Source organism: Chiroxiphia lanceolata, chromosome 28 (genome assembly GCF_009829145.1).
Source record: "Chiroxiphia lanceolata isolate bChiLan1 chromosome 28, bChiLan1.pri, whole genome shotgun sequence".
NCBI lineage: Eukaryota > Metazoa > Chordata > Aves > Passeriformes > Pipridae > Chiroxiphia > Chiroxiphia lanceolata.
In genome coordinates this window covers 3,639,454-3,660,063 of record NC_045664.1, presented here as the reverse complement: position 1 = coordinate 3,660,063, position 20,610 = coordinate 3,639,454, and the positions used below count along the sequence as shown (strand labels likewise).

The 20,610-nt window shown below is 48.1% G+C and overlaps 1 protein-coding gene across 2 annotated transcripts in view; it reads left to right on the top strand.

Annotated features, from left to right (window-relative positions):
- The window catches only part of XPO7 (exportin 7), a 45,015-nt gene that overhangs the window by 17,350 nt on the left and 7,055 nt on the right, over positions 1–20,610 (top strand). For both annotated transcript variants that reach the window (XM_032712462.1, XM_032712461.1), the window contains exons 6-21: positions 1,470–1,574; positions 3,176–3,341; positions 3,872–3,945; positions 5,529–5,648; positions 6,109–6,255; positions 7,257–7,429; positions 9,550–9,743; positions 12,082–12,187; positions 13,199–13,334; positions 14,124–14,197; positions 15,258–15,338; positions 15,787–15,850; positions 17,033–17,141; positions 17,544–17,650; positions 18,128–18,216; positions 19,814–19,921. In XM_032712462.1, coding sequence (XP_032568353.1) covers positions 1,470–1,574; positions 3,176–3,341; positions 3,872–3,945; positions 5,529–5,648; positions 6,109–6,255; positions 7,257–7,429; positions 9,550–9,743; positions 12,082–12,187; positions 13,199–13,334; positions 14,124–14,197; positions 15,258–15,338; positions 15,787–15,850; positions 17,033–17,141; positions 17,544–17,650; positions 18,128–18,216; positions 19,814–19,921 — 1,853 coding nt within the window. The remainder of the gene's footprint in view (positions 1–1,469; positions 1,575–3,175; positions 3,342–3,871; positions 3,946–5,528; positions 5,649–6,108; positions 6,256–7,256; positions 7,430–9,549; positions 9,744–12,081; positions 12,188–13,198; positions 13,335–14,123; positions 14,198–15,257; positions 15,339–15,786; positions 15,851–17,032; positions 17,142–17,543; positions 17,651–18,127; positions 18,217–19,813; positions 19,922–20,610) is intronic.

The following is a 20,610-nucleotide window of genomic DNA, read 5'->3' as shown; positions in this document are numbered from 1 at the left end:
AGATAAATTCTCTGATTTAAACCAAGGTCACTGATTTAAGACAAAGTTCAAATTTTATTTAAACTGATTTAAGCCTGATTTAAGCCCAGTTCAGGGATTTAAGTCAAATTCCCTGATTTAAGCCCAGTTCACTAATTTAAGATAAATTCCCTGATTTAAAACAAGGTCACTGATTTAAGCCCATTTCCCTGATTTTGGCACAGTTCACTGATTTGAGCCAAATCCTCTGATTTAAGCCAAATTCACTAATTTAAGCCCAATTTCCCAATTTAAGCCAAATTCACTAATTTAAGCCCAATTTCCCGACTTAAGCCAAATTCACTAATTTAAGCCCAATTTCCTAATTCAAGCCAAATTTCCTGATTTAAACCAAATTCACCGATTATGCCAAATTTCCTGATTTAAATTAAATTCACTGATTTAAGCCCAGTTCAGTAATTTAAACCAAATTCCCCAATTCAAACCAAATTCCCTGATTTAAACCAAGTTCACTGCTTATGCCACCTGACAAGTTTAGGTCCAGTTTTGCTCTGCCACCAACTGTTGGGGTGTTCCAGGGCTTTTCCTGCTCTCCCAAAATATAAGGACAGGAGTGTTTGATGCTTCCATGGGATTTTTGGGAAGGTCAGTGTGGAAAACTTGAGGTTGGTCCTGGTTCCTTCCATACTGGGTGAGGTGTTTGGAAATTTAAATTTAAGAGTAGTTCAGGGAAAAAAAAAAAAAAAACAACACAAAACCAAAACCAACAAAAAATACAAAAAAAAAGTTATTAAAAATATATTTAAAAATGACAAGAAGTGTTTTAAAAATTAGAAATATTTAAGGAAAGCACGGAAAAAATGTAACAGAAAAGAGATTTATTGATGGGCTGCAAGAAAGGCTCCATCCCACTGGGATATCCCAGCAGGTAACTCGTCCCAGCCAGGTGGGATTTGACCATCCCACGTTTGGATAAATGGGAAAAATGGGAAGGATCCCTTCAGTTTTCCCCCTTTTCCTGGGAGCCAGGCCGTGTGCTCAGCTCTGCTCCGGGGAGAGGGGCAGGACTGGGGTCGATTCCACACCCCAGAGTCCGAGCTGGTGAACTCTCCTGGGGGTTTTCTCCTCCCCCATGCAGGTTCAGGAGGGAATTTTAATGGCTGGGCCTTGTCCCCGTGGGTCCCCAGCACCTCCAGGGAGGATGGAACCCTTTGGAATTCCCAGTGGAAGCTCCTGGAATGCCCCGAGCGCTCCCGATTTGGGAGAGACTGCAACTAAATTCAGAGTTATGAGGAGTTAAACCTGGCCCAGCAGGGAGAGGGGTTGGAAAAGGTGGAAAAGCCACTTCCCAGCCAGGAATAGGAGTTGATCCACGGAATTATCCCCATCCTGATGCATCCCCAGGGATGCTCTCCCGGTGCTCCCCAGGGCTCCTGCTGGTTCCGCTGGTCCCATCCCAGGAGTTCTGAGCTGCTTTTCCCTCTGCCCAGGCGGATACAACCCACCCACTGACCAAGCACAGGAAAATTGCCTCTTCCTTCCGGGATTCCTCTTTATTTGATATTTTCAACCTGTCCTGCAGTTTACTGAAACAGGTAAGGAGGGGCTGGGAGTCTTTACTGGGGGCTGAGTGGAGGGGAAACACGTTTGGGGGCTGAAATTCCCTCCTGGAAGGAGCTTCCCTGTCCTAAACACTGGGTTCTGGGCTTGTTTTTCCAGGAAAACTTGGGCTCATTAAGGAAATTTTATTTCTAAATAAATCAATAAAACACCAAGTAAAATTATTAATAAATATAATAAAAATATATAATAAGTATATTTTTACATGTTATAGGTAAAATATTATGTATTTATAAATATAATATATATTATCATATATTATTGTATAATTATAATATCATTATATACTATAATTATATATAATATAATTATAATTATCATATATTGTTGTGTAATTATAATATATGATAATATATAATATTGTAATATATTTGTAATATTATAAAATTATATAGAGAGTATTTTAATGTATTATATATAAAATACATATATTGTATATCTATATAAAATATATATTGTGTGTCTAGATATAAAATATATATTTTGTATCTAGATATAATATATATTGTATATATAAAATATATATTGTATATCTAGATATAAAATATATGTTGTGTATCTATATAAAAATATATATTGTGTATCTAGAAATAAAATATATATTGTGTATATAGATATAAAATATATGTTGTGTATCTAGATATAAAATATATATTTGTATAGATATATTTGTATAAATAATATATATTTATATAGATATAAAATATATATTTTATATCTATATAAAATAAATTGAAACCAGAATAAGTCAATTTGAAGCAGAATCAGTTGATCTGAGGCCAGAATAAGTTGATTTGAAGCAGGAATAAGTGGATTTGAAGCAGGAATCAGTTGATATGAAGCAGGAATCAGTTGATATGAAGCAGGAATCAGTTGATATGAAGCAGGAATCAGTTGATTTGAAGCAGGAATCAGTTGATTTGAAACCAGAGTAAGTTGATTTGAAACCAGAGTAAGTTGATTTGAAACCAGAGTAAGTTGATTTGAAACCAGAGTAAGTTGATTTGAAACCGGAGTAAGTTGATTTGAAACCAGAGTAAGTTGATTTGAAACCAGAATAAGTTGATTTGAAACCAGAGTAAGTTGATTTGAAGTCCAGAATGACAATCCAAAGGGTGGATGGGCTGGCCAGGAGCACAGAGCGTGTTTAAACTGCAGTGGAATGACCCCAAATTCCACATCCGTGGAGCTGTGAGTGTCACCTGAGGGTATCCATGTTTTCCCTGCCCGGAGCAGCTCCTGGTTTCCCTGGGAGCAGCAGGATTGGATTCCCTCCCGGGAGGTGTCCCTGTGTTTAACCTGAGTGGGAACTCCCTTATCTCCCGGATATCAGACCTGGCAGCTGCTCCCCCTGCGCTTCAAAGGAGCGGGAAGGGAAGTGCTGCCTGTTTATCCATCTCCTGGAAAGCCTGGAATGTGCCCACGCCAACCCCTCCTGTAAAAACACGCCCGGTGCCCGTGCCACACCACCCTCGTGGTGCCGCCTCCTGCTCCAACCTCAATCCTTGGCTGCCACCTGGGTTTTGTTTTCTTTTTTCCCCTCCTTTTCCTGCCTTAATCCCACGTTGTTTTCCAGGCTTCTGGGAAGAACCTGAACCTGAACGATGAAAGCCAGCACGGGCTGCTCATGCAGCTCCTCAAGCTCACCCACAACTGCCTGAACTTCGATTTCATCGGCACCTCCACGGACGAGTCCTCGGATGATCTTTGCACTGTGCAGATCCCAACCAGTTGGAGATCAGGTAATTGGGGCTGCAGGGATCCACAGAATCCCAGCTGGAGGAGCAGGCACCTGCTCAGTCCTTCTCTGAGCTCAATAAAAGCCACGTGCCTGGAATTCCAGAGGTTGAATCCAGCTTTTCCTTAGGGGGGGAGAACCACACAATCCAGTCGGGGTGACTCCTCTGCCCTTCCAGTTTGGCACCTTCCAGTTCAAAGAGCAGCAAACTGGTTGGGTTTTTCTTTTTTTCAAATATATAAATAACACAATTTGGCACCTGTTCTCCACATCCTCGCTGTTCTCACCAGGCACTTGCACAGATTGTGTTCTTAAAATACTTCCCTGTCATTCTCCCTCAGTTCCAAGTGCCAGTGGGTTCCTTTATTTTCTAGGAAAAGGCTTTGTTTGTGTGAAAATACAAAATCCTTCAGCGATTTTCTTGGGCTGGGGGTGCTTTGTGTGACAGATGCACTTGGCTTTGGGGGTAAAAATAAGCACCAGGCCTGTGTGGAAAGCAGGAAATGGAGGTAAAATGCTTTTTTTCTGTTGCAGCATTCTTGGATTCTTCGACCCTTCAGTTGTTTTTTGATCTTTATCATTCCATCCCTCCTTCGTTCTCTCCTCTGGTAAGTCCAGTGCTCGTTTCCCTTCCAGGAAGGGTTTGTGGGATCCATGTGGGAATTCACTGGTGGTTCAGCTTGACTTCACCCCACCCTGATGGCTCGTGCTGGAGTGTCCAAGTGCTGCCATTGAAGGTTTTTTAGGAGCATCCGCAGGGTTTGGATTCGCCCCCAGAGCAGTTTTTTTGCTGGAATTCCAATTTTGTCCTCCCATGGAGTCTGCCTGCTCAACCCTGTTTTAGAGGGGATGCAGCTGATGTTATTTCCTCTGTGCTCCTGCTGGATCCTAAAACCACGTGAGGAGCAGTAGGTAGGAAGTCTGGGAACACCCCCGAGGGATGGAATTTCTCCTTCCCCACTTTAAAACTAGGCCATGTCCCACTTGGATGAAAGGGCCAATAGCACAACTGAACTAAAAGTTAAATTATTTCTTGGGGAAAAAAAAAAAAAAAAAAAAGAAAAGATTGCCTGCCAGGCATTTCTCTGCCTGATAAATATTTCCCATAATTAAAGCTGCAAGGAAAACGAGCCCTTTGGCTACAGAGGGAAGGATTTTTTTTCCATGGAGACACCACTGCTCATCATGGTGGAGGGTTATTGGCCAATTCTGAATTTAGAGCCTCAAATATTCATGAGAGGTTTGAAGTGTGAGACTCTGGGTTTTTTTTTTTTTTGGTTGTTGTTAATGAGTAGAAATCTGGAGCAATTTAATTGTCCTGCCCCTGTGATCAGGGACTGCCAGAGCCAGCAGGGATGAGCAAGGGAGGCCTTGCACTGCTCCAAGGGGTGGGGATTTGCCTCTGGATTGGGATTGCAGGTGCTGCTCACAACTCACTGCCCCTGCTCTTCACAGTCCTCTTCACCAGCCTCTTCCTGCTGCAGCTGCACCCTGGAATTTCCTCTGGAAATTTCAGAGCTTTGGGTTGAGAACAGTTTAATTGTGTTTCTCTTGCCACTCTTTTATCCCCTGGAATACTTTCCCAAGTCTGTGTTACATTTCTCAGCTTTCCCAGCCAGTCCCAGTGTATTTTCAGTCTTCATCTGAAGGAATTCCAGCAGTTTTGGGAGCAGAGTTTGGAGCAAAGGAGTCTCAGGGGGGACCTTCTGGCTCTGCAACTCCCTGACAGGAGGGGGGAGCTCCCAGGGAACAGAGACAAGAGGAGAGGAAACAGCCTCAAATTGTGCCAGGGGAGGCTCAGGTTGGATATCAGGAGGAATTTCTCCCTGGAAGGAGTGGTCAGGCACTGGAACTGCCCAGGGAGGTTTGGAGTGCCACCCCTGGAGGTGTCCAAGGAATGACTGGACATGGCACTCAGTGCTCTGGGCTGGATGGGCTGGTGGAGATCAGTCACAGGTTGGACTCCATGACCTTGGAGGGCTTTTCCAACCTCAGTGGTTCCCTGATTCTGTGATGCTGGGATGGAGCTGTTCCTTTGGGTGACTCCTGCTGCCAAAATTCCTTCCTGCACAAAATCACAAACGTGGAGCTGTCGTGTCACACACAGAGGAGCATCACACCTGTCACGAGGAGGAAACCTGCTGCTCCTGTGATTGTCCTAATCCCTGTTTTCCTGTTTATCCCCCTGCAGGTTTTGTCCTGCTTGGTGCAGATCGCCTCCGTTCGCAGATCCCTCTTCAACAACGCCGAGCGGGCAAAGTTCTTATCTCATCTCGTTGATGGAGTCAAACGGATACTGGAAAACCCTCAGGTGGGTGTTCCAGGTGGAACTGGGGCTCTGCTTCCTCTTCATTGTGTTTCTCCACCAAAAAATACCTCCAGTGTCCATGTCACACTTGATCACGGACACAGGAGGAAGAAGAACTTGGTGAAGGGGAGAAAGGGGCAATGTCCTGCTGCTCTCTTCCTTTTCTCAACCAAGGAAGGTTCAGGTTGGATATTAGGAAAAATTCCTTCACTGGAAGAGTACTTTGGCGTTGGAACAGGCTGCCCAGGGCAGTGGTGGAGTCACCATCCCTGGAAGTGTTCACAAAACAAGTGGATGTGGCACTTCCTGAGCCACTCTATTGGGCAGGGGGGAACTCGGTCCAAGGTTGGACTCGGTGACCGTGGAGGTCTCTTCCAACCCCGTGTGGTTTTCTGACAATCTCAGCCCCTTGCAGTCACTGCTGAGCTGTTCCTCAGTTCCTCTCCTCTTTTTCTTCTCTCAGAGCTTGTCAGACCCCAACAATTACCACGAGTTCTGCCGATTGCTGGCGCGGTTGAAAAGCAATTACCAGCTGGGCGAGCTGGTGAAGGTGGAGAACTACCCTGAGGTCATCCGGCTCATTGCCAACTTCACTGTCACCAGCCTGCAGGTACACATGGCTCTCCTTCTCTTGTCTCCCCTTGAAACAAAATCACACCCCCCTGCTCTGTTCCCTGCCCCTTACTTTACCTTATTTTTGCCCCAAACCCCTCTCGGAGAATCCCGCGGTGTAGCCGTGATTATCCTGTGAATTCCTGCTGAATGGAGCTGGAGCAGCCTGTGGGGGAAGGCAGAGTTGCCATGCCTCCAGAGGCTTTCCAAATCCTAGCAGAGAAGAAAAAAAAAAAACCCCAGCCTGTTAAATAAGGCTTATTTTTAGAATTGTGTCTCACTTCTCGTCGCAGGGATCACCAGTAATGGGGATATCAAGCCATATTCCCACTGAGTTTTCCACTGGTGTGTCGAGCTTGTAACCACCCCCCTGCACAGGGCAGGGTTCAGAACATTGTACAGCTCAGATAATGCCTTTTGTTTGTTAAATTTTGATATCTGAAAGCAGCTTGAAGCTGCACAGGGGGTGTGAGGAGCTGTGCAGCACGAGCTCGGCCATGGTTGGGGACTGGAGGCTCAGCTCCACATCCTGGGAACTCGGGATTATCTCCCTGAGTGCTGATGATGCCACTGAATCCAGGTGTGCACTGGAATTCCTGGTTAATTTGGCAACCAGGCCCTTCAAGCTTTTAGATGCTGCTGTGTCCAGTGGAAGGTTCATTGCCCATGGGGAGTGGAAGGAGCTGAGCTCTGAGGTCCCTTCCAAACCGAACCACTCCGGGATTCTGTGATCTCTGCATCCCCCTCAACACCAAGAGATGCTGCCCCTGGCTCAGCAGACCTGATACTCCTCAAATTCCTTGTTCCCACTGGTATTTCCAGCATGGAAACTCTGCCAGTGCAAGGAGACCCCTCTGGCACCACCCGTGGCCCTCCCAAGTCAGAGGAAGGGGGGAGCAGGAATTCTGCTATGAAAATAATCCGGGTAAAATAATCCAGATCATAACTCCCTGGGTTTGTTTTGTTTTGGTTTTTTTTCCTTCCCTTTCCCTCTGGAAGCACTGGGAGTTTGCTCCCAACAGTGTTCACTACCTGCTGAGCCTGTGGCAGCGCCTGGCAGCGTCCGTGCCCTACGTGAAGGCCACCGAGCCCCACATGCTGGAGACCTACACCCCCGAGGTCACCAAAGCCTACATCACATCCCGCCTGGAATCCGTGCACATCATCCTCAGGTGAGGCCAGAGCCAGGGCTGGAGCTGCTCTCCCGGCAGGAAAGGCTTCCCAAAGGGAATTGGGGTCGTTCAGCTCCGGGGTGACCTCACCGTGGCCTTCCAGGAAGGACCTGCTGGGAGCTGCAGCAAAGATGGAGAGAGGCTGTTCCCGAGGGCCTGGAGTGCCAGGAAAAGGGGGAATGGCTTCCAACAGACAGAGAGGATCGATTTAGGTTGAATATTAGGAAGGAATTGTTGGCTGTGAGGGTGGGGAGGCCCTGGAATGGATTTCCCAGAGAAACTGTGGCTGCCCCATCCTTGGAAGTGTCCAAGGCCAACTTGGAGCATCCTGGGCTAGAGGAAGGTGTCCCTGCCTGTGGCAGGGGGTGGAACAGGATGATTTTAAGCTCCCTTCCCACCCAAACCATTCCATGATTCCATGACTGTCACCCCAAGCTCTGATGTGTTTCTCCTTCCGTTTTTCCTTCACAAACAGCCACGAACACGGAAGTTCCGTGAGTCACCGAAGGATTTCTGGGGGAGGCTCACCTAAATCCCACAGCCTGCCTGCTTTTTACAAGAGATTTAGGGGTTTTTTTTTTTAAGCTGGTGGGGGGGGGTTGTTGAGACCTTGCTTAATCTCAAATGGCTGATTTGATCTGCAACATGTCCAACAGAATTTATCCCACCCGGAATCTGCAGCATTCCCAAATTCCCAGCAGAGCAGGGATGTGAGGTGTGAGTCACCTCATTGTGCATCTCTGCTGTAGGATGGCACAAATTATGCCTAAAAACACCTTTTCTTTTTAATTCTTTCGAGTGCAGGGCCAGCCTACAGGATTCCATTGTAGTGCCTGAATTCCTGTGGGATGAATTCCAGTGTGTGTTTGTGTTGGATGAAAAGAAATATAGGGAATTAATGCCTCTCTTAGGGAAAACTGGTGGGCTGATCCCTTTTTTTTTCTTGGTTTGTATCTTTAGAGATTGTGGCTGCCCCATCCCTGGAAGAGTTCAGGGGTGGATGGGGCTTGGAGCAACCTGGTCCTAGTGGAAGGTGAATGTCAAAAAATGTCAAAAAACCTGGGTGAATGTTAAAAAACCTGGGTGAATGGTAAAAAACCTGGGTGAATGGTAAAAAACCTGGGTGAATGGTAAAAAACATGCATAAATGCAAAAAAACCTGCATAAATGCAGAGAAACATGCATAAATGTTAAAAAACCTGGATGAATATTAAAAAACCTGGGTGAATGGTAAAAAAACTGCATAAATGTTAAAAAACAGGCATAAAGGCAAAAAAATCTGGATGATGTTAAAAAAACCTGCATAAATGTTCAACAAAACTGGATGAGTGTTCAGCAAAACTGGATAAATGTTAAAAAACCTGCATGAATGTTAAAAGACCTGAATGAACATTAAAAAAATCTGAGTAAATGTTAAACAAAACTGGATAAATGTTAAAAACCATGAATGAATGTTGAAAAACCTGGGTGAATGCTTAAAAAACCTGGATGAATGTTAAAAACCGTGAATGAACGTTAAAAAAACCTGGATGAATGTTGAAAAACCTGGATGAATGCTAAAAAACCTGGATGAATGTTGAAAACCATGAATGAATGTTAAAAAAACCTGGATGAACGTTGAAAAACCTGGATGAATGTTAAAAACCATGAATGAATGTTAAAAAAACCTGGATGAATGTTAAAAAGCATGAATGAATGTTGAAAAAACCTGGATGAATGTTAAAAGACCTGGATGAACGTTGGAAAACCTGGATGAATGTTGAAAAACCGGGATGAATGTTAAAAAAAACGGAGTTAAGTGTTAAAAAACCTGGATGAGTGTTGAAAGACCCGGATGAATGTTAAAAGACCCAGATAAACATTAAGGGTGAAAGAAGAGGTTCCTCAGCCCAGGTGCTGCTGCTCTTCCCACCTCACCCCTGGTGTTCCCCTGGTTTGTGGCCTCAGGGATGGTTGGATGTTGCTCTGAGTGTTTCCCATCCTGATGGAAGCACCGACGCCGTCACTGGAATTTCTGGATGCCCGGGAAACGCCCTGTACCCCACACAAACACCCTGCTGTGGTTGGGCAGGCCATCTCCACACCATAAATCCCTTTCTGACCCATTCTCTCTCGCTCAGGGACGGGCTGGAGGATCCCCTGGACGACACGGGGCTGGTGCAGCAGCAGCTGGACCAGCTCTCCACCATCGGGCGCTGCGAGTACGAGAAGACGTGTGCTCTGCTCGTGCAGCTCTTCGACCAGTCAGCCCAGTCCTACCAGGAGCTGCTCCAGAGTGCCACTGCCAGCCCCATGGATGTGGCTGTGCAGGAAGGTGAGCCCAGCTGCAGGACTCAGAGACCCGTTTTCTTCCGGAGGGTGTCGTTTAATATCTATTTAATATCTTTAATATCTTTATTGATGGTTTAGGTGAGGGGATTGAATCCATCATCAGCAAATTTGCAGATGACACTAAGATGGGAGGGAGTGTTGATCAGCTGGAAGGCAGGAGGGCTCTGCAGAGGGACCTGGACAGGCTGGATCCATGGGCTGATTCCAACAGGATGAGGTTCAACCAGGCCAAGGGCCGGGTCCTGCACTTTGGCCACAACAACCCCCGGCAGCTCCAGGCTGGGCCAGAGGGGCTGGAGAGCAGCCAGGCAGGAAGGGAGCTGGGAGTGGGGATGGACAGGGAGCTGAACAGGAGCCAGAGTGTGCCCAGGTGGCCAAGAAGGCCAATGGATCCTGGCCTGGCTCAGGAACAGTGTGGCCAACAGGTCCAAGGAAGTGATTCCTCCCCTGGACTCAGCACTGGTGAGGCCACCCCTGGAGTGCTGTGTCCAGCTCTGGGCCCTCAGCTCAGGAAGGACATTGAGGGGCTGGAGCAGGTGCAGAGAAGAGCAACGAGGCTGGGGAAGGGACTGGAGCACAAGTGCTGTGAGGAGAGGCTGAGGGAGCTGGGGCTGTTCAGCCTGGAGAAGAGGAGGCTCAGGGGAGACCTCCTCACTCTCTGCAACTCCCTGCCAGGAGGGGGGAGCCAGCTGGGGGTTGGTCTCTTTGCCCACCCAACCATCAGCAAGACAAGAGGGCTCGGGCTTCAGCTGTGCCAGGGGAGGGTCAGGTTGGAGATTGGGAAGAATTTCTTTGCAGAGAGGGTGCTCAGCCCTTGGAATGGGCTGCCCAGGGAAGGGGTGGATTCTCCATCCCTGGAGGTTTTTAAGGTGAGCCTGGATGTGGCATCAGTGCCATGGGCTGGGAACCACGGCGGGGTTGGATCAAGGGTTGGATTGATGATCTCAGAGGTCCCTTCCAACCCAGCTGATTCTGTGATTCCTGGGAGAACCCACCCAGCAGGAGGATTCCCCTCCAGGGGAGGATCGTCTCCCCTGCACTGCCGTGGGGAGCAGGATGGTTTGGACACCCAGTGTTCCTGCTGGAGAGGGGGCTGTCCTAGAACCGACCCCATCCTGATTTTTTGGGGGAAATACAATGTGTTTCCTTGCCTGTTCTTCTGTCACAGCCACGAGGGTGTTCCCCACCCAGCACTGCCCAGCTCATCCCTCTTTACCTGAGCTGGGATGTGGGTGCTGCTTTGACCCTCCTCACAGTGCTGGCCTCCAGCTGACCCAATTTCGACTCTTTTGGGGAAATGTAACACATTTCCTTGCCTGTTCTTTCAGAGACAAGTCACAAGGGTGTTCCCCCTCCAGCACTGCCATCCCTGTTTTCCCTGAGGGGGGATGTGGGTGCTCCTTTGACCCTCCTCTTTGGCTGTGGGGCAGAAACCTCCAGCTGGCTGTTGGTGAAGAGTGACTGGCAGTGGGATTTTCACCTGGTGCCACTGCCTGAAGTGGTGTGTGTGCACAACCCTGGGTGGGCTCAGGAGTTGTTTAACACAGGCCAGAGCACAGCAGCTCCTCTGGGGGCTCAGGGATTATTCCCCTCTCTAACATTGGATCTGCTTCCCTGTCCCTGGAGGAGTTGGGTGCATCAGCACAGGTATGGGAATTGTTCCTTTTCCTTCTGAAATGGCACTGCCTGGTTTAACACAGTTACTCCTTATTTTCTTTTGGCTTTATTTGTGGGGAGAACTCCCATCTAAGTTGACTTCTCCACATCCCTTGAAGGAATAAACACTTGCTTGCATGTCAAAGTGCACAGAACCTCATTTTACAAGTGACTTTCTGCAGTGGAAAAGCTCTGAATAAGGACAATCTTCCAGGGAGACCTGGCATTCTTTTTTACTCTTTTAGTAAGTCCTGGAATGGTTTGGGGTTGGAAAGGACCTTAAAGCCCATCCAGTCCCACCCTCTGCCACGGGCAGGGGCACCTTCCTCTAGCCCAGGTTGCTCCAACCTGGCCTTGGACACTTCCAGGGATCCAGGGGCACCACAAAATAGCAATGAAGGCATTAAGATGGGAAGTTCTGTCGCATAAACACAACACCAGAGCCTTTTTCCTTGGCACTGCACATTCCATCAAAGACCTGGATCAACGCCAGGGGCCGTCAGAAGAGGCTCCTCACCCCAGGGTGCATAACCGAGTCCTGTGGGGAGAGACAGCCCCCAAAGCAGGAAGACACCCCTTGTGCCCGCCGGGTGTGCCCAGATGAGGGTCAGATCTGGTGGGTCTCGTGGTTCTCTGCTGGTTCTCATGTCCTCTGTTGCTTGCAGGGCGCCTGACGTGGCTCGTCTACATCATCGGGGCCGTCATTGGCGGGCGGGTGTCGTTCGCCAGCACGGACGAGCAGGATGCCATGGATGGAGAGTTGGTCTGTCGGTAGGGAAGCGCCTCTGGCTGCTGGAGCCCTCCCCAAAACCACCCTGCTGACCCCTTCCACCGTGTTCTTCCCCTCCTTTCTCCTCCAAACCCCTTGGATTTGGCAGCTTGGCGGCGGGAAGGAGGGATCGGCGGCACCGCCCACAGACTCACTGACTAAACTGGGGGGGATTTGGGTTGTGAGGAGCAAACTGAGAGGGGAAGAGCACGGGAAAGGGGCTTGTTGGTTCAATCACTGACTAAATGCACGATGGTTCTTTGCTGGGTTGGAGAGGGAAAAGTCTTTTTTTCGTGGTTGATAATCCAAAGTGGCTTTTGTTCATAAATGAACTGTGAATGTTGGAGTTCTGAAGTTAAAAACTTCACGGTGTTCTCCAACACGTGCTGGGATTTTTGGGATTGCAAATCCTGGCCCAGTGCAAGCTTTATTTGGTGGGTGTGAGGATAAAACCTTGAGTCCCACTGAGTGTTTTCTGGTCCAGATCTTAATGCTCCCCTTGGAAACCAGGGGAGGAGAAGGAGCTGAAGTGTGAAGGTGTGGAAGCTGAGCTGTGGGTAAACCAACAGGTCCAAACTCTGGCTTCCCATGAGGCTGATGAATTAAAAAGGGGAAATTATGAGGACCCCCATATATATTTCGGTTACCTTTAGAGCCATCACAGATGATAAATGTCCGTAGAAATCTGTTCATATTTGGGTTTCTTTCCTGCTTTGTGGCACTTGCCCAGAAGAATATCCCTGGGTTTGCCCCCCAGTTGGGCTGCAGGGGTGTTCTTTACCCCCAAATCCCCCCACCCAGCTCATGAGGGGTGTCCCTGCAGGGATGGAGAAGCCTTTACACCGCAGAGCAGCCTGCCCTGGGCGCTGCTTTGTCACCAGTTTTGTGAATTCCCAACCCAAAACAACAGTTCCCCCGGGAAGCAAAAGGCCTGGAAACAGCAGCACAATCCCAGAAATCCCTCCTTGCTCCCTGTGTCCCTCACCAAGGTGTGTTTTCCCACCTTTTCCCAGGGTGCTGCAGCTGATGAACCTGACGGATTCCCGCCTGGCACAGGCTGGGAATGAGAAGCTGGAGTTGGCCATGCTGAGCTTCTTCGAGCAGTTCCGGAAGATCTATATCGGAGATCAGGTGCAGAAGTCTTCCAAGGTAATCAGTGCCCTTGGCTGGGGCTCCTTGGGGATCCAAACTCCAGTGATCCTTGTTTTTTTTAAAGGAAAACCAGAGGCATTAATGATTTTCTCCTCTCTTCAACTGGAAATTCTTACAAGTCCCATTTGCTGTGATTTCTAGATTTGTTCCCAGGTGTTATTTTTGAGTCAGGAAGGAGCCACTGGCTTTGGCTCCTTCTCAGGAGCTGAGAACTGGAAACCATAATTCAGTTTTCCCTGAAAACCTCTGACCACCTCAAACACCCACCGAGTTTCATCTCTCTCTTGCTTCCCTGGCTCTGAAGCGGAGATAAATCTCCCTTCTCTTCATGCCAAGGCAGTTGTAGGTGTACTGGTGCCTTGGTGCCTCTTCAGAGGTGTGATATCCTTGTTTTAAATGAAAAAAATCCACGAAGGATGGGAACATCATCGCTGCAAACTGGGTTCTCTTCCTTTCTGGTCATAACCTTCCTTCCCTACCCCAGAGACTTGGGGGGCTGCTGATAAGAGTTCCAGATAAATGCAGTAAGTACTGGGTGTAGTTGGACGTGGAGGAGCATGGTTTTTATGCCCCCTTTTCCTGGGAAAACCAAACGTGCAGCATCCAGACCTCCAAGAAAGAGGAGCCAGTGATTAGGGCGAGGATTGCCCTGGATCAGATGCCGAGATCTGGGAAATCCCGGAGCAAACACCTCCTAACATGGTTCCACCCCGGGAAAAACGACTCCTCTTGGAGGATTCCTTGTTTTCCTGGCAGGTTTCTAACCTGGTGTTGTTCCCTCCCCAGCTGTACCGGCGGCTCTCCGAGGTGCTGGGGCTCAACGACGAGACGATGGTGCTGAGCGTGTTCATCGGGAAAATGTAAGTGCTGCTGCCCCCCAGGCAGCCCAGAGCCCAGGCTCTGCTGCACCAGGAAATCTGCAATGTTGTTGAGGGAGTGTTGGTCAGCCTTAAAAAAAAAACAAAACAAAACAAACAACCAAAAAAAGCTAGGAACAGCTGGCTCTCCTCGAGGGAATTACAGGCTTTTCTCAGGGCTGAGGTCACGCACGGCGCCCAGGATTGGTTTGTCCACCACGCCGAGACACAAAAATAAAGCCACACGCCAGGAGAACGGATTCTCTTCCCAGTAAAAAGCAGAGGCAGGGAGGGGACAGCTCCCAGCACACGTCCCCTGTGGTCACTCCACGATTGGCAGCCACAAGAGCTCTGTGGGGAGGCAGCGGCGGCTCCTCCGAAGCTTTTCTTTGCCGCTCGGTCCCGAATCCTTCCCTTAAAAAAACTCTTCCACTCCAACCAACACCGAATTCGGCCTCTTCTCCAGACCCAGCCTGGCTTTTTGTCCAGCCTTTGGAGTGTTTGGAACCAACTGAGGAGCTGACACCCAGTGCCCTGTGCCTGGTGCCGAGCAGCCAAAAGCTCCCCCCGCACTCGTTCGGCATCGCCCCCGTTTTTACCTGCACGGGGCCTTGCTCATCCCACAAACCCTGGCTGGGCAGCATTCCCGAGGGATGGAATGGCTCTCCTGGAAGAAGCAAGGGCTACTAGAATTCTGCAGCTGACAGTGGATGGTGCAGGTGCAGAATTGCATACGTCTGCATGTAGTCACTGCCGCAGAATTCTCTTACCCTTGCTGCAGAAACCAGCCCTGGAGTGCCCCAGAATTCCAAGGGCCTGGCTATGGGCCAGTGTAGCTTGGGACCCAAGTAGTGAAGATTATCTGAAGGATAATTTTCTAGTCAACCAAATGTAAGTACAGTGATTTTATACCGATCTTTTGTGGCTTGTGCTGTCTGTGGTCTCGGTGGAGGGTGGAGCTGAGCATTTTGGGGTGACTTAAACTGCAAGAATCCGCTGCCCAGCCCAGGGGAACCCGAGCAAACCCCCTCTGACCCATCCCTGTTCCTCTTCCCTCTTGCAGCATCACCAACCTGAAGTACTGGGGTCGGTGTGAGCCCATCACCTCCAAGACGCTGCAGCTGCTCAACGACCTCTCCATTGGATATCCTTTTGGGAAGAGCTGCTGGGGGCACAGGGATGAGGGAAGAGTGGCCCAGGAGCGAGTCACAGCTCCCCAAACCCCTTCACCTTTTGGGCAGTGAGAAAAGCAGGGTGTGTCTGCCCCACACCTTGCTGGATCGCAGTGGATGGCTGGGATGTAGATTTTTTAAATTTTGGATCATAATTGCTTCAGAGTTGACCACCCACAGCCAGTTTACAGCCTGTCTTCTGCTTTTCCACAAGCTCCAGACAAATTTTTCTATGGCAGAGTAAACAAAACCTATCACTGCAGGTCTCTCCATTGAGACCTTGGTTGCTCTTGAAACAAATGGAGGAGAATCCACAATGTACTGAGTGACACAGACACAATCCCCTTCCAGCTTTGCCCTGGAAGTGCTTTTGTAAGGATTTTGTAAGGATTCTCTGCTGCTTCCTTAACCCCCCTGCACGTACAGCAGCGTGAGGAAGCTGGTGAAGCTGAGCGCTGTGCAGTTCATGCTGAACAATCACACGGTGAGTCCTTCCCCCTCCTCCTCCTCCCTCTCCCCCCCTGCCTTTGTGCAGCTCACACAATCCCCAGGGGAGACAGTTTGACACACTCTGGTAAGTTTTCCTGGCTCCCAGGTGCTTCCCTGGTGCCAGGTGAGCCTCTGGGAAGGTGTGGTTTGTGTCCCACCTCTGTTGGGTTCTGAGAGGCTGTGATTTTGTGGCCCTCAGGGTGGGAGGGCTCTGCTCTCCACTCAGGCCAGACCCATCCCTGGAAGTGTCCAAGTGTCCAGGTTGGACAGGGCTTGGAGCAACCTGGGATAGTGGGAGGTGTCCCTGCCCGTGGCAGGGGGTGGAACAAGATGATCCTTAAGGTCCCTCCAACCCAAACCATTCCATGGTTCTATTCCATGTTTCTGTGATGCTCCAATGCTGGAGCAGTTGGACACCCAGCACCCCTTCCAGAGGGTTTTCAGTGCCTGGTGGAATGAGGGGCTGCATTCCCTGAGTTAGGGGGTGTTTTTCAGGCATTCCCACGTCCTGCCCTCGGCCCAGAAGCTGAATTCAGTCTGGAATTGCTGTTTCCATGGAGAATGTGGGCAGAGTAACTGGGCAATCTGCTCTCAGAGAGCTGCTTTAAGGCAGCCTGAAGGGTCCCCAGCAGTAAAGGGGGGGATTCCATCTCTGCTCCAGAGATTCCATCTCTGCTCCAGAGGCAAAGCCAGACTTCCTGGTTCACCTGGGGCTGGGGAATTCCAGGGTGAGGGATGGCAGCTCTGGAATTTGCTGTTCCAGGCAGTGCCTGTTGCCCTCTGGTGGCCTGTGCTCCGGGACAGCTCCAGGTATCCCTGGATCCCGCTGCTTCCCATCAGTGCCCAGCCTGGGATCAGCTGGAGTCAGGATCCTCACCCCAGCACAGGAGGCTGTTCAGGGTGGTGGTTCCCTGAATTGTTGAGGTTGGAAAAGCCCTTTAAGACCGAGTTCAGTGATCAACCAGCACCACCACCACTGTCACCACTCAACCACGTCCCCAAGTGCCACATCCACGTGTTGTTTGAACCCTTCCAGGGATGGACACTCCACCACAGCCTGTTCCAATGATTTACAACCCTTCCCATGAAGAATTTTTTCGTGATACCCAACCCAAACCTCCCCTGGTGCCACTGGAGGCCTCTTCCTCTTTAACCCCCCTTTGTTTTCCCTCTCCAGAGTGAGCACTTTTCCTTCCTGGGCATTAACAATCAGTCCAACCTGACGGACATGAGGTGTCGGACGACGTTCTACACTGCACTGGGGCGTCTGCTCATGGTGGATTTAGGTACTTGGGGGCTTTTCCTGGGAATCAGAGCAATATCCTGGGCTTTAGAAGCTGGGCCCTGCTTGTTTAGGGAACTGTAAGCCCCACCAGGAAAGGAGGCTGGAGTTGGAAAACCCCCACGAAAGAAAAAGGAAGGGAAGGAAGCTCGAGGGTGGGTTTGATGCCACGTTGCTGGGCACAGGCCACCAAACCTGGGGCTGAATTTTTCCATCCTGACATCCCACGTGTTTTCCTGACATGGCCCAGTTTGTTCTAAGCCACTTATCAGTCAGATTTTGGCAGTGACAGATCACCTGGCTGGAGACCTCTGGTCTCTCTGCCTCCGGGGGAGTGTCTGGCACAGGACACAGGGATGTGCCATTTATTTTCTCCTGAATTCCTGGGGTTTTTTCCCCCTCTCAGGGGAAGATGAGGATCAGTACGAGCAGTTCATGCTTCCCCTCACTGCTGCCTTTGAGACTGTGGCCCAGATGTTCAGCACAAACACCTTCAACGAACAAGAGGCAAAAGTAAGTCGGGACATTCCCTGTTATCCGTGTTCTCCCTGCTGTTTTCCTTTGGGACCTGGATGTTTTCAGAGGGGCAGGAGAGAGCAGTCATTTGTGCAGAGTGGGAGCTGCTCTCCCCTCTGAAACACAAGCTGGAATGGTGGGAGCCTCCCTTCCAGGGGGAAGGGAAAAGGGGGATGGCCTGTATCCCTTGGGATCAGGTGTGGTTTGGGATTGGAGCAGGGAGACTCACCTGCCAGCATTCCCTCTGCTGGGAATGAAATATCCCAGTGGTGTCCCAGCTCCTGGCACTGGAGAAGGAGGTCTGTCCAGGCTGGGATTGGGTTCCAGCACAGGCAGGAATTGTTGTTGGGGTGGGAGGGAGGGAAGTGGAGCCAGGCAGGAATTGCTGTTGGGATGGGAAGGAGGGAAGTGGAGCCAGGCAGGGATTGTTCCATGTGTGTATTTTATTTTAACACCTTTCCTTTCTCCACACAGAGAACTTTGGTGGGTTTGGTGAGAGATTTGAGGGGAATTGCCTTTGCCTTCAACGCCAAGACCAGCTTCATGATGCTGTTTGAGTGGATGTATCCTTCTGTTCCCCTAAAACTGCAACCACCCCTGACTGCATCCAAATGTCCTCTTTTCCCCCTGAAATCCTGCCTGGGGTTTCTCTTCTCTTTTATGGCACTTGGTGTCCTTTCTCTGAGCCCTGAAATAGGTTGGACTTGGCCCATCTGCAACCAAGTGAACCCAAAAAGCTGCTCTGAGCTCAGCTGCCGGGGTTTTTCCGAAGGGCTCTGACCTATAAAACACAAAGGTTTCCCTGCCCTGCATCCCAGCAGCACCAAAAGCATTTCCTGCTGTCCCTGGAGCAGTGGGATCCGTGGCCTTTGGGCGAGGAATCCGTGGCCTTTTGCTGCCCAAAGGACACGGTGCTGGGCTCCAGCTCTGCTGTGCCTGGTGAAGGTCAGGGTGGCTGCACTGACACATCTTTGTCTGGGGCTTCCCCTTCCTTCCAGAACCTTCTTTGGGTCTGGTTTTGCCTTAGGAAAAATCGTGTGTGCAGTTAATTCCTTCGGGGGACTGATTTTTTATTATGCATTTATTTAATATTATTTATTTAATATTTTATTATTTATTAAATAATTATATTAATTATTTATTATCACACTGTTTTTATGTGATAGAATGATATTGACATGATTTAATATGTTAAATAAGTATAAACAATAAATATGTAATTTTATCAATGGCAGAAATAACACATAACTACATAAATTATATTTTTAAAAATATAATAATATCATGATGATAATAATAATATAAAACAATAAATATGTAATTTTATCAACAGCAGAAATAACACATAACTACATAAATTATATTTTTAATAATATATCATATGATGATGATGATAATATATATATATATAAATATAAACAATAAATATGTAATTTTATCAACAGCAGAAATAACACATAACTATATAAATTATATTTTTAATAATATAATAATATCAGATAATAATAATAAATATATATATGTTTATATATGAATATAAACAATAAATATGTAATTTTATTGACAGCAGAAATAACACATAACTATATAAATTATATTTTTAATAATATTATATATGATGATAATAATAATAAAAATATATTATTATATATAAATATAAACAATAGATATGTGATTTTATTGACAGTAGAAATAACACATAACTACATAAATTATATTTTTAAAAAGTGTAATATCAGATGATGATGGTAATAATAATAAAAATATATCTGTTTATATATAAATATAAACAATAGATATGTGATTTTATGAACAGCAGAAATAACACATAGCTATATAAATTATATTTTTAAGAATATAATATTATCAGATGATAATAATAATAATAATATATATGTTTATATACAAATATAAACAATAAATCTATCAACAGTAGAAATAACACATAGCTATGTAAATTATATTTTTAATAATATAATAATATCAGATGATAATAATAATAATAATAATTAATAATAATAATGAAAATAAAGCAGACCCAGCAAGCAGCATCTCTGTTTAACCCTATTAATTAAACTGCTCTGCAGCACACAAAATGTGCCTTTTGGTGGAAATGTTTCCCTCTGGAAAGCCCAGAATTCCTTAGCTTTTCCCTGGCAGTTACCCCTCCTACATGCCAATCCTGCAGAGAGCCATCGAGCTCTGGTACCACGACCCAGCCTGCACCACCCCTGTCCTCAAACTCATGGCTGAGCTGGTCCACAACAGGTAGGAGCCTGGAATCTGGCCGGGATTTCCTGGAATGCTTTGGCTTGGAAGGGCTTGGAAGGCTCATCCCCTTCCCTCTGGGTCTGTTTGTTGCTCCGGGTGGGTGTCGCTGCCCTGTTGTGTTTTCTCTCCTTCGATCTATTTGTGCTCCCAAAGCTGCCAGGGGGGGACAGAAGCAGGGGGGGGGAAAACTGGGATTGTTCCAGCAGGGAAGAGAATCCCCCAGCTCAGATCCCACGGCTCCATCAGGCCGAGACACGATCAATAACCGCTGGATATTTTCATTCCCAAGGGCGGCACCGGGAGGTGGGGGGCAGGAAATTTGGTCCCTTTTAAAAACCCAGCTTTCAGATGGCCCCTGTTCCCCCTGGCAGCCACTTTGCTCTGGAGCCTCAGCCCTTTTTTGCCAGCAGAGAGGGACCTGTGACGCTGCTGGGATAATTCAGGAGCTGTCTAAGCTGGCATGGGAAGGTTGCCAGGATGATGCTCTGGCTCCCAGCCGGCTGAGCACAACCCTGTGGGAAGGGGCAGAGCTGTTCCAGGGACACAGGGTTCGGGCACAGGCCTTGGGGAGCTCTTGGGAATGCATCCTGCCAGGCTGCATCTTTGCAACCAGGGCACAATCCCTGCTGGAAATCATCCAGGCATTTATTCCAGAGGTGAACTGGGCAGCTGGTTGTGATTCAGTT